Here is a 13,231-nt window from a genome sequence, read left to right on the forward strand (position 1 = left end):
TTGGAGGTATGCCAACACGAGGCTTCGCACCAGGAGCAGAGTTGACAACCTGCTAAACGAACGGGGAGACCTGACATCATGTGACCAAGACAAAGCTGACATGTTGGGCAAGTACTTCAGCAGCATCTTTACCCATGAAGATACTGAAGCACCGGATACGGACCTTGATTGGCAGGGCCCCTTCCTCGATAATGTTGAAGTATCTCCCCAGAAAGTGGAAGGAAAGCTGCTGTCCCTCAAGACAACCAGCGCGCCGGGGCCTGACGCGATACACCCCCGAACCCTTCGCGAGTCAGCACTGGCCCTCTCCTCCCCTCTGAGCATACTGTTCCGCAAGTCCTTGGACACTGGGTCGCTTCCCTCGGACTGGAGGACAGGCGAGATCACCCCGATCTTCAAGAAGGGTGACCGCCAACGCCCCTCGAGCTATCGTCCAATCACTCTGACTGCCATCCCTGTCAAAGTCCTCGAATCAATTGTCCGAGACGCCCTCCTCCAACATTTCCGCGAAAACGGTCTGCTCTCCAGCGCCCAGCACGGCTTCCTCCCAAAGAGGTCGTGTACGACACAACTGATGGAGGCAATCGAGGACTGGAGCACCGCCATCGAAAACGGAGACAACATCGACATCATCTACCTGGACTTCGCCAAGGCGTTCGACTCTGTGCCGCACCAACGTTTGATCCGCAAGCTGTTTGCATACGGCGTCCGGGGCCCGCTTCTCAACTGGATCGCAGCCTTTCTGATCGATCGCCGACAGAGGGTTGTGGTCCACGGATGCAAGTCCTCATGGGCCCCTGTGACCAGTGGTATTCCACAGGGATCGGTTCTCGGACCTGTACTGTTCACAATATTTGTCAACGATCTTCCCTCGGAGGTCACTGGTTCGGTCAAACTGTTCGCCGACGACACGAAACTATACCGCCGCGTCCTGGGTAGCAGCAATGACCTCCAGACTGACATCGATGCGCTCGTCCGCTGGTCTGAGAAGTGGCTGCTCCCTTTCAATGCCCAAAAGTGCAAGGCGATGCACCTCGGCCACCGGAACCCGGAACACGCGTACTATTTGAACGGCATCCTGATCCAGAACGCTGAAGAGGAGAAAGACCTCGGCATCGAAATTGACAACCAACTCAGTTTTCACAAGCAGACCGCGTCAGCCGTCGCTAAAGCCTCACAGATTCTGGCCGTCGTGAGACGCTCATTCGCCAACATTGACGAACACACGCTGCCGCTTCTCTACAAGACCATGGTTCGGCCCCTCCTAGAATATGGGAACACAATCTGGGGACCTTTTGGGAAAGAGGACCAGAAGAGGCTTGAACGCGTGCAACGTCGTGCAACAAGAATGGTCGCACAAATCAAGCACCTCCCGTACCCTGAACGACTCCGTCGACTGGGACTACCATCACTCTACTACCGGAGGCGCAGAGGCGACATGGTGACCGTATATCAGCTGCTGCACGGAGGGTTGGCCATATCGCCAGAAAGCTTCTTGACCCGGAGCAACTCAGCTCGAACCAGGGGCCACGAGTGGAAGCTCGAGAAACCGAGGGCCACCAAACTCGTGCGCAGAAACGCGTTCAGCTTCAGGGTCATCAACGACTGGAACTCCCTACCAAGTGCGGTGGTCACGGCACAGTCCGTCAACCAGTTCAAGGCCCAGCTGGACAAGCACTGGGGTGGCATCATGTACGACACCCCCTATCCCTGAGAGCCTAGCCTGTATCCCGACACGAGCTCGATGAGAGCGGGATCCCCAGGCCAAGTGGCCTTTTCAATCCCGATCACCACGAAGGTAAGGTAAGGTAAGGTAAGTTCAAGTTGAAGTGGATTGGTAAGAGTGGCATATTATTTTGATTTCAATTCATGCTTTTTTCTTTGAGAAGGTGTCTGCATACCTATGATGCCTTCAAGATTTGTTAAGTCTTTCAGCCTTTGGTAGTGATAAAGTTGTTCTTGATCAATTATCATTCCGAACGGATCTCGGATCAGGAAGTAACAAATCATGGCTTGTATTCTGTTATGAATTGTAAGCTTTTTTAGATTATATGTTTGGATGTAAAGATATTTTTTTCTCACATCACATATTACTCTTATACTTGGGTTCCTTAAATTTGCCTGTCCCCTGGTTTGATGATGCTGGTCTATGCAATCAATTAAGGACTGATTTAAGTCTTGAATCATTGCAGTTTGTAATTAGCTCACCTTTGTAATTGTAATTGTTGCCTCCCTACTTATAAAGCTTTAATTTATTTGCAATATTCCCACAACAATATTACATATTTTACTGCTTTTATTTGTAGAATAGCCTGCACCTACCTGAGTCCTGAAATGACCAGACTGAGGCCAGTTCTTTAACATACCTACCTAACATTAGCATAGGTAACCATTAAGCAGGTAACCTTCACCTTTACCTTAGGATAGACTTGGGCTAGTGCCTAGCTAGGTCTTTTTTTATTCACTAGCACTGAATCTTTTGCTTCATGCAAACTGGGCAGTGAATCTGAAGGAGGAAGGAGCTTTTATTAGGCAATTGTGCTGTTTTCATTTTGCCAGTGCCTGGTTATTCAATTGCATGTAAAGATACAGAGCATATGACAGTTACACAGGTACCTACCCAGTACCCACCAATCTGTTTTTATGAGCATTGAATTGGATGGGATCAATATTTTACTTATTTATATCATAGTGAGTGCCTTTACTTGTGTTTTAATGAAATTTACACCTGCCATAGCTATGCATAATATTTGCCATGAAATAGGAAATGCTACAACTAAAATGCTCTCAAATGTGAATTGCTTGTGTTGCTCCTTGAAAAAGTCACTTACTGAGACTCATAATAAGTTTACAGGGTGTCCGGAAATTGATTAGCCCTTGGATATTTGGTCATTGCTCCCCTGTGCGCCAACGGAACCAGCGCGATCGAAGTAGGACACGGCCTTAGGGCACGCTCAGCTGTTTGCCGACCACGTGACCGGGTCAGGTGGCCTGGTCACGGCCGCGGTGAGGGGTCAGAGGTCAGTTTCCGAAAGGTAGTGCCAGCGCGCGGAGTCGGTATCTGAGATGGTGAAGGAGTACTCTTTGGCTACGCGCCACCGTGCAGTTGGCATGGTGCGCGGCGGCATGACGCAGGCAAGTGTTGCACAGACACTCGGTGTGTCCGTCAGTACCATGAAAATCTGGATGGCTCGAGACCGCCAAGGACAGTCCCTCCGAAACCGGACCAGTCGAGGACGAAAGACCGTCCTGACCCGCGTGGCGAAAATTGTTCTCGCCAAAGCTGCCCTCAAAAGACGCCAATCGACAAGGAAGTTGGCCAAGAAACTGACAGCCAAAGGACATCCGGTGTCTAAGACAACCGTCCACAGTTATTTGACGAAGTGCCTCCACCTGAAGCCGCTCAAGCCTCGTCGTCAGCCGAAGTTGACAGAAGCTCAAAAGCTCAAGCGGCTGGCGTTCGCGCGGGAGCGCATCAGCTGGACAATCGAAGAGTGGCGACGCGTTCTCTTCAGCGACGAGTCGCCATTCGAGCTGTGCCATCCGCCGAGCCGCCAAAACGACCGTGTCTGGGCGCACACCAGCAAAGAAGTGCCCGCCACGGAGACGGTGAAGCATCCCCGAAAAGTGATGGTCTGGGCCATGATGAGCTATCGAGGGCTCTCCGAGCTGCACATCATCCCGCGAGGCCAGACCGTGACGGCGGAATATTATGTTGAATAAGTGCTGAAACAGACGGCATCATCGGCGATGGAGCGGACGACGCAGAACGGGCCGCCAACCAGCGTCAAACTTCTGCCAAGGATGTCAGAGGCAATTTTTCAGCAGGACGGCGCACCAGCTCACAACGCTGCCAGGACTCAGGAGTGGTGCCGGGGCAACCTCCCGGGGTTCTGGAAGAAGGGTGTCTGGCCGGGCAACAGTCCTGATCTGTCGCCCATTGAAAATCTGTGGGCGATCGTGCAGGACGAGCTGGATAAGATGGGGCAGGCCACCAACGAAACGGCGCTGGTGAGAAACCTGCAGAAGGCGTGGTCCAGCATCAGCGCTGAGACGCTGAACAACCTGATGTGCGGGATGCCAGAGCGCATGAGGGAGTGTGTCCGACTTGGCGGAGGATGCATTGGCACATAAATGATGCGCTTCACTTGGTTTGTTTGACAGATAAATGATTAAATACAAGGGCTAATCAATTTCCGGACACCCTGTAAATGCAAATATTTAAATTTTGTGTGAACTAGAAGATAAAACATAATTATGAGCATTATCTGTTTAAAATCAGTGTAGTAATTGTTTAACCTACAATTGGACCGTACTTTACTTCCTGTCAATTATCTGAAAACCTTGATTGTTCAGATTGTTCATTTTTATGTGTTGTTTATGTGTTTCTATGTTATGATTTACTCAACCTTTTAAGCTGTGAGCTCTCAAGAATACCTATCAGCAGTGCAAACCCTATCATTTCAGACAGGATATTTGCACTAATATACAGCTGTAGCTGTTTTAATGAACAATTTAATGAGCTGCTTTAATAACCTATAAGCAACTGTTTTAGACTTAATGTGAAGGTGAATTGAATTATCACAGTGAAGGTGAATTATCACAAAAAGTAGTTAGGCCTGGATGCTCTGATATTATGTGCTTTATATTATTTTTCTAGCAGTCTTATGGATTGCGTGATGCCATGATTTTTTAGGGAAAATTGAATGCCAGGTTCTCTGTATCTTTGAACCCAATCATCCTTTCCATATCACTGCAGTGATTTATTTCACTGTTGCCCTCTCACACGCTGTGGATGTTAACTGTAGCTCCCCTATCCTCCTCCAGGGGCCTCCTTTGGTCGTTCGGCGGCACGGCGGCCGTCTGACGCCGCTGGGCGGTAGGTGGCGCCGGCGCGGCGGTCGCGGCGCACTATGAGCGGCTCACTGTCGACCGGCCGGCGGCGCAAGAAGCGGCGGCAGCGGCAGCGTCCCGCCGGCGGTGAGGAGAACCCGCTGAACCTGTCGCTGCCGCTGGAGGTGGAGGTGCGCGAGTCGGCCTGGTACCCGAGCGGCGAGAGGAGCTCCAAACTGGACGCCGCCGCGGCAGCGGCTGAGGTGAGGGACGGGAACGAATGAAGGGGGAGAGGGTGGTGGGTTCCGTGAGAGTCATTGCTGCTTGGTTACTTATCAACTTATTCTACAGATGAGGTTAGATTTTACTGGACATTGCGGAGAGAAATGTGACTTTTCCGATTCATTGTGACGAGGCTTGTTTCAACTCACCCCTTTGTGCTCAGATTTGCTGTATGCTATAGCAAGCTATTTGTCTGATAGGTATGTCGCCTGTCGGATATCATTGCCATGTTGTTCTGCGCACGGGTAGCTATGTAAGTAAGTATAGCTAGTCACCTTAAAGACAAAGGGCGAGTGTGAGCCATCGATCGAGGAAAGAATGGCTCGGCAAGTCGGCACGCTGCATGTTTGCATCATGCAAACCATATGCACGCGCACGTGCACCGTGTGTGAGCACGTGCGGGCGTGCCGTGCGAGCGGCGCTATATTGCCGAGATCGGTTCCTGCCGTCATACCCGGCCTCTACCGAGCCGACGAACCCGGTCTGTAATGACGCACACAACATCCAGCCATGCGATGGAATTTAGCTACTGCACGTGCAGAGACATTCGTACATGACTAGCGGTAGGCACTTGTCTGCCTGTTTGTTTCCATCGAGCAGTTAATTTGCACACAATGGAGTATGTGGCGGCTTTTTGCGCCGTAGAGCTGCGTATTTCTGGAGCGTTGCGCGGCCCGCGCGGTGGCAGTCACGCACGCACCTCCGCGCCGGTGTTGATACGGTGGGAGAATGGGGTCGGCGGGAGGATTCACCTGCTTGTCAGGCACGCGCGCCGCTGACGGGCAAATAATGACCGAAAAGGTACTTACATAGGCACGATCCTCACAGGACAGGCTGTTGGTTATTTCTGGGGTTGCTCGTAAGCACGCACCTCGTACTTTTTTCCTTAATTTACCCCCCCCCCCGCCCTCCTTCCCCATACGTTTTATCGTTGTGATTAGTTAATGCTACCGGCAACGGCTGCAAATTAGCATCGTGATCTTATTCCCGATTTCCTTTGTGTTTGTTTTAGTTGCTCGTCCATTCCAGCAAGCTTGTCCCAGTACATCTCTCCTTGGTTCCCGTCTTCACGCAGTGATCTGCCCGACCTGGCATGTTGTAACCCCTCCCCTGCCGTCTTCTGTTCCGCAGTTATCCCCGGACGGCCGCGATGACGGCCCATAACCCTCCCCCGCCGTCGTCTGTCTCGCAGTTATCCCCGGACGGCCGCGATGACGGCCCACAACCCTCCCATAACCCTCCCCTGCCGTCGTCTGTCTCGCAGCTGTCCCCGGACGGCCGCGATGACGCGTCTCAGTCTGAGTTCCTGGGAGTTCGCGCCGCCCTGGAGGAGCAGACCGATCTCGGCTTGCACATCAACGAAAAGTAAGACGCCATGTGGGAGGACGAAGGAAACGGATTTGGACGTTACGTTGGATAATTTTCTTGGTCGAGTGATTACTATAAGACTTGTTTGAGTCTGACTGTTTTACAATCTGTACAAAGTTCTCCGAGGGTACTTTTTCGAAATTGCGACTTCCTGGAGCACCGACCCCCCAATAACATTTTTTTTTTTGACTGCCCGGTTTATTTCCCATCGCTGATCGCTGCTCGGTGACCATTGATTGCTACCAGCGCTGTTCAACCCCTGTAACTGTAACCCCTGTCTCGTCCCATCTCCTCCCGCAGGGGTAACCAGATATGTCAGCTGCGCTGGGCCGACTTCAGCCAGCGCGTGCCGTCCCACTGGACCGAGCGGCACCCGAACGTGTGTCCCCTCTGCAAGAAGAAGCTCAGCTCGCGCTTCTCGCTGTCCCGACACTACATCGACGTCCATCACAGGTGGGGAGGGAGGCTGGGGCGAGGCCGGGAGAACTACTCGGGATGGAGTTCTATGGCCTTGCTCGGGACGAGTATAGTCGGAAGGGAAGATAGATAGTTATATCTATTGTGTGTTTTGTGATGTGTGACTTTTTTTTGGGGGGGGGGGGGAGCTGGAGATCGTTTCATCGAAGTCTTTCTTTCTCAGTGATTTAAGGCATGCTTTTCTTCATAAATATTTCCCTACAGTATATTTTAATATAAATCACAATGATAATGCAGTACCTTTACTGGGTCTGAGACTACACTTATGCTAAGGCACTGCATACCCTAGCTCTCTGGCATGCCAATTATTATTCATCTCTGCCGTCCGTTTCTTTTTTCAGGGAGGAGAAGAAACTCCCGACGCCGGCGCCGTGCCGCTTCTGCTCCAAGATCCTGTACAACCAGTCCACGCTGAACCGACACGTGCTGACCGTACACAAGGAGGAGGCGCTGGCGCTAGCGGCGGCGGTCGGCACGGGTCGGGGGGCGGCCGCCGCCGCCGCCCCCGCCCCGGCCGCTGACCCGAGCCCGCCGCCAGCGCCCCTCTCCACTGGCTACTACTGCGCACTGTGTCAGCAGCGGCACCGGCGCAAATCGGAGGTCACCCGGCACATGCAGCTGCTGAAACTACAGAGCCCCAAGGGTGCGACACGGACCGGGCTGGCGCCGAAAATACAGAGCCCGAGAGCGGGGCGGTCGAGCACCGCAGCTAGGCAGGCCAGCGCTGGTGAGTGAGGATTTGGGGTGGGTATATGTCCGCCGGAGGTTGGTAGCAGAGGTGTTTTATGATGCACGTATTTTACCAGTAATGCTTTGTTGTGGTTCATGATACCTACTATGATACGTCAATACAAAATTGACACCAAATTTACAAGATGGACAACCCAAGCACACAATTTGGCGACTCTAACATACCTAATGCAACTTCATTTCTTCCAAGTTTTTTCCTATACAAGGCTGTTAAACTGTCATTCTCTATTGTTGATACCATGGAGTACTGGCATTGTTCGCTGTATTCCAGGTGCGGCGGAGGACTCTGTGTCTGCCGAGGAAGGCAGCTCTGCTCCGGAGACCTCCAACGGTCCGCTCATCTCACCGGCGCTCACCGCACTCTCACGGGAACTCACGGTGAGTCTCTTACACTTGTCTTACCGTCTCTTGACAAAATAACCGTAAGGCTTTGGGCTGTTATAGCAGTGTAATTCACAAAACTCGCAACGCAATCAAGCAGATGATCTTTTAATGCAAGATATTTACTGTCTACCGGGGCCGGGTGGCAAGTGAACAGTAGCTATGTGATGTGACATTGTTGTTTTTACGTGAGCGTTGGTAGGAATGACTGTTGAACACGACTTCATTGTATTACAGACCACGGCGCCGTTTCCCTGTTCAGTCTGCAGCCGAACGTTTTCGGATCAGGAGCGTCTGATCGCTCACCTGGCGAGTCACCTCAGGGATAATCATTCAGGTAATACACACCAGACAGATGAGGGGTAATCCCACAGGTAATACTCACCTCACCTGGCCAGTCACCTCAGGGATAATCACACAGGTAACTACACTTACCTCATATTCTGGCTGAGAATGGTACAGTGTTCACATCACCAGGTAATGCCACATTTTGGAAGCAATGCAGCCTTCACCTCATCTGGGGAAACTTACACACAGTTCCAGCAGTTCCAGTTCCAGCCTCACCTAAGTGAGGTTGTGCGTGCACCTCTGCCGTCCTCTGACCTCCCGCCGCTTGTCGTTCTCAGACTCGGCGCCGTCGGGTCTGTGTCCGCTCTGTGAGCTGACCGTCCCCCAGCTGGCCAGCCACGTCCGGGACGCGCACTGCCGAGTCTGCGCCCGCTGCGGACTCATACTACCTGAGGCGCTCATGGAGCGGCACCTCACCGCGCACGATCTCAAGGTACGGGTGGGACTGTGAGTTGTGGCCTCACGTAATGCAAGCAGTAAAGACCCGGAGTACTGAAAAATAGCTGAATACCCCTAAAGAACATGTGCTGCTATCGTGGTTCTGAAAACTAGCTACGTGCGTTTTGGAGTGATTTCAGGCTGTGTTTCGTTGCGTTGCGTCGCATGAAAAGTCCCTTTCAGTGACACCAGGTACTAGCTCACTCGGCGTTAAATGTAATTATTCCAGACATCAGATCAATTCTCCACCCACCCCGTCCCGTTCTGACAGTCTGTCCCGCCCGCCGCCAGATGGCCTTCTGGTGCCCAGTGTGTGGCCAGCGGTCAGTGTGCGGTACCCGATAAATGTGATATAACTCGGAACACCTCCGTCCTAACAGTCTGCCCCGCCCGCCGCCAGATGGCCTTCTGGTGCCCGGTGTGCGGCCAGCGCGAGGACCGACGACAGAAGATGATGCAGCACATCAGCGAGCGCCACGAGTACATCGCCGAGGGCTCTCAGTTCCAGTGCGGCTCCTGCGGCCACGTGCGGTCCCACAACCTAGTCACTCACTGCCTGAAACACGCCCGCGACGACGCGCTCACCGCCTACTGGTTCAAAACCGACGGTGAGTTGGGGGTCAGAGTTGAGATGGTGCTCATCGCAGTGGTTAGAATATCGCAGTGGAGACTGAATTTGGCAGCACCTGAACAATTCCTGGTGTCAGATAGAGTTGGTGTACCTACCTATGTGCCGAATGTGGAATTCTCGTGGCGGCATGCTGGTAACTTGTAAGCGACCATGTTCACACATGTGTACAATTCTACGTTTCTAAAGAAGTGGTAGGACGTTTGTCAGCCTCCCCACCCATCTCTAACTCTCCTCTTCCCTCTGTCTCCCTCAGTTCTGTCTCCGCTGGAGCAGCGCGGCCTGGAGGCCGGCCGACTGCTCCGCTCGTCCTCTGACGACTCGTCGCTGCAGTGGCTGCCGGTGGCCGCCGCCGAGCCTGCCGCCGCCGCCGTCGCCTCCGGTCTCAGCGTGCACCTGCTGCAGGCCTGTGACGGCGTGCCGGGCGCCGGACTGGACGCGGCCGCGCTCCTCTCGGCCGCGCTGTGTCCCGTGTGCGCGGCGCCCACCCCGTCGGGCCGCCAGCTGGGTGCCCACCTGCAGCGGCACGGCGAGCTGCCGGTGCTCTTCTGTCCCAGCTGCCCGCGCACCTTCTGCCGGCCGGAGCGGGCGCGCCGCCACCGCTGCGGCCGGCTGCTCTGCCTGCTCTGCGGCCTGCAGGTGCCCTCGGCGGTGGTGGCCGCTCACTGGACGCTGCACGCTGGTGACGACCCGATCTGTGCGCTGCTGACCCCACAGACGGAGCGAGGGGACGGAGAGGGGTCGGCAGAGAGTGACGAGGAGCCTCCTTGCGGTCTGCTGGAGCGGCAGCTGGCCAGGCAGCTGGCGGGCATCAAACAGGAGCCGCTGGATGTGGAGGACGGGGAGGACGGAATGGGAGAGGTGCCCGGGGAGGAGGAGTTTGAGGAGGGCGAGGACGGCGGCGGGGTTGGTGAGGATGGTGGCAGTGCCGCTGGTAGTATCGTTGGTGATGATGGTGCCGCCGGCGCTGACGGCGAAGGTGGTAAGAATGGTGATGATGATAGGGAGGAGGGTGGTGATGGAAAAGATGGAAGCAGTGAGAATGAAAATGGTCTTGATGTCGGGACGAAGACGGGCGAGGAAGTGGAAAGGCAGAACGAAACTAAGGAGTGTAGCGACGGAGACGGGAAACATCGTGAAGAAGAAGATCTAGATCGTAATGTGGGAAGGGACCTTGATAAGAGGAAAGAATTAGATCGTGACGGAGAGAAGGAGCTTGATAAAGGGAAAGAAGTAGATCCTGCCGAGGAGCGGGAAAATAGCGACAGGGAAGAATTAGCTGGTGGTGCAGACAAAAACACTTATAACAGTCATGACGGTGAAAAGTGCGATGAACCTGAGAAGGGGAATCCTGAGGCAAACAATGGCAATGGCCTAGAGAACGATGGTAGCTTAAAAGCAAACGGTGCACCACCTGATTCGAAGGAGTCTGGTGAGAAGCCTGCACTGACGAACGGAGTGGCGGAGGAGCAGAACGGTCGCGACGGCCGTCAGCTCCGATGTCGGCATAGGAAGCGATCTCTGGATGAATGTCATAAACCCTCACCAAAGGATGGCCGTGAGTCGACGGAGTCGACCGCTGTGAATCAGAACAACGTCAGTGATGAATCTAGTCAGTCGGAGAAAACTCCGGCGGAGGACCCTCCCAAGGAGTGGGCTTCGTTGGGTTTTCCTGCGGCGGACGCCGCTGAGGGTGACACCCCGGTGCGGGAGGCGCGCTCCGAGCGCCGCTCGCCGCCCCGCAAACGCCGCCGCTCGCTGTCTGCGGACGGCAGCGCCGGCGGCGGCTCCCCTAGTCCCGGCGGCCGCGCCGAGCGCCGCTCGCCGCCGGCCACATTCCGTCCGGAGGAGGGTGGCGCCGAGTCGCCCGAGTCGGACTCCGAGTCTGAGTCTCTGGCCTGCGACCTGTGCCCGCGCCGACTGCGCTCCGTGTCTCAGCTGCGCCGTCACCGGCTGTACCGGCACGGCGAGTGGCGCGGCCCGCTGCGCTGCCCCCGCTGTCCGCGCCGCTTCTTCCTGGCCGCCCACCGGCGGCTGCACGCCTGCGCCGGCGAGGACGCGGCGGGCGGCGCGCGGCCCTGCTGCGGCCGCTGCGGCGCCGAGCCGGCCGCCGGCCGCCCGGCCTGCCTGGTCTCGGCGGCCGGTCGGCGGCTGCGACTCACCGTCTGTGCGCGCTGCGACTGCCCGCTGCCCGGTCCGGACAGCAGCGGCTCGGACAGCTCTGACCGCGCCGGCCGGGACGGCCAGGTGTCGCCGCCGCCGTCCCTGCCCGGCGCCGCCGTCTGCTGCGAGTGTGACGCGCCGCTGGCGGCCGGCGCCGCCGCCCTGCTCCAGGAGGAGGGCGCCGCCGAGACCCCGGGCCCGGCGGCGGCGCGGCTCTGCGTGCCCTGCGCCGAGCAGCGGCTGGCTGCCGAGCCGCGGCTGGCAGCGCGCCTGTGGCGGCCCGAGGCCACGCTGGGCGCTCTATGGTGTCCGTCCTGCTGCCAGCCCCAGGTCTCCCTCCACCAGCTGCGGCTGCACAGTCTGCGGCAGCACGCCGATGTCATGTAGGCGCCCGTGGTGACGTCATGTGCGCGTCGGTCGCAGTCTGGTGTGACGTCATCCATCAGTGTCTGAGCTTGCCAGAGTAGTTTGAGATTGGCTGTCGGAAGTGTCTGTACGGAGAGGCACAGTGAGCGACACTGCCGGGGTTCAGAACGGGTGCAGCAAGCTTCGTTGTCCTTGTAGTGCGCGCCGCGCCGTCGTCAGGCAGCTAGAAGTCAGGTGAACCGCTGTATAACGTAGTCTGTAGCGGAACTGGCGTGCGTCGCTTGTTCCTGTGTATGAGAGTGATGATCGGACGCCCCTCGCGACGGGCATTCCCAATACTGCTGAATCGCGCTGCAATCAACACGCTTTATAAGTTAACCAAACACGCTTCGTTATCGTCACGCTGTGTGTGTGTGTGTGTCGTACTTTGTCACGTGTCAGTTATTTGCTCATATTTGTTGGACATTGGCGTTATTTTATTATCCGTTGCACCTTTTATATCAGCTCGTTTATAGGAACCCAGCGGCAATCTCGTTTGGTTAACTGTAGCGCTTGTGCTATGAATCTGACTAGGGAGCTAAGCGCTCGACATTCTACTCCAATGTTGTGTTAACTTCCTCGCCTAGATAGTACAGTGATGTGTGAGAGCCAGTGTCATCCAGGATCCAACGGGACTGGAATTTTTCAAAGCCATTGTTTGTTGTCTTGCAATATGACTGTAGCAAGCTTTTTGTATTTGTCGCCTGCTTAGGACAGTTATGACGTTGATTTTCAAAACTCCAGCCGTGAAAAATGAAGTGTTTATTAACGCAACTGTCACAAGCCAGCCGTTTAGCAGATACCGAGGCAACTGAGGTAGAATATGCGGATGTAAAATCTAAAATTTGCCACTCCCACGAGATCTACCACGCTAGAATTACAGCCGAAAGTTTGCGGCGCGACTTGCGGCGCGACCCGCGTACCAAATCGCTCACCAGGCAGACATGGCGTACCCGCCCCCACTACACGCCCGTCACAATGTTCGTCCCATCGGCGCCTCTCAGACGGTCCTCTCCAGACTAACCCGGCCTTCGAGTAGAGCCTCCACCCTGTCCCAGCGGCTCTGATCAGACGGTCCTCTCCAGGCTGACCCTGCCGGCCAGCAGCGCCTCCACCCTGTCCCAGCGGCTCTGATCAGACGGTCCTCTCCAGACTGAC

At 55.2% G+C, this 13,231-nt stretch overlaps 1 protein-coding gene across 1 annotated transcript in view; it reads left to right on the top strand.

The window, feature by feature from the left end:
- Nucleotides 1-12,761, top strand: part of LOC122367197 — a 19,323-nt gene extending 6,562 nt beyond the window's left edge. Inside the window, exons 2-10 of the mRNA XM_043340089.1 lie at nt 4,828-5,096; nt 6,380-6,480; nt 6,784-6,936; nt 7,302-7,687; nt 7,982-8,088; nt 8,329-8,428; nt 8,718-8,872; nt 9,278-9,485; nt 9,762-12,761. Coding sequence (XP_043196024.1) covers nt 4,914-5,096; nt 6,380-6,480; nt 6,784-6,936; nt 7,302-7,687; nt 7,982-8,088; nt 8,329-8,428; nt 8,718-8,872; nt 9,278-9,485; nt 9,762-12,055 — 3,687 coding nt within the window. The 5' untranslated portion in view covers nt 4,828-4,913 and the 3' untranslated portion in view covers nt 12,056-12,761. The remainder of the gene's footprint in view (nt 1-4,827; nt 5,097-6,379; nt 6,481-6,783; nt 6,937-7,301; nt 7,688-7,981; nt 8,089-8,328; nt 8,429-8,717; nt 8,873-9,277; nt 9,486-9,761) is intronic.
- Nucleotides 12,762-13,231: the final 470 nt, after the last annotated feature.

This window comes from Amphibalanus amphitrite, unplaced genomic scaffold, assembly GCF_019059575.1.
Source record: "Amphibalanus amphitrite isolate SeventyFive unplaced genomic scaffold, NRLGWU_Aamphi_draft 000857F_arrow, whole genome shotgun sequence".
Classification (NCBI taxonomy): domain Eukaryota; kingdom Metazoa; phylum Arthropoda; class Thecostraca; order Balanomorpha; family Balanidae; genus Amphibalanus; species Amphibalanus amphitrite.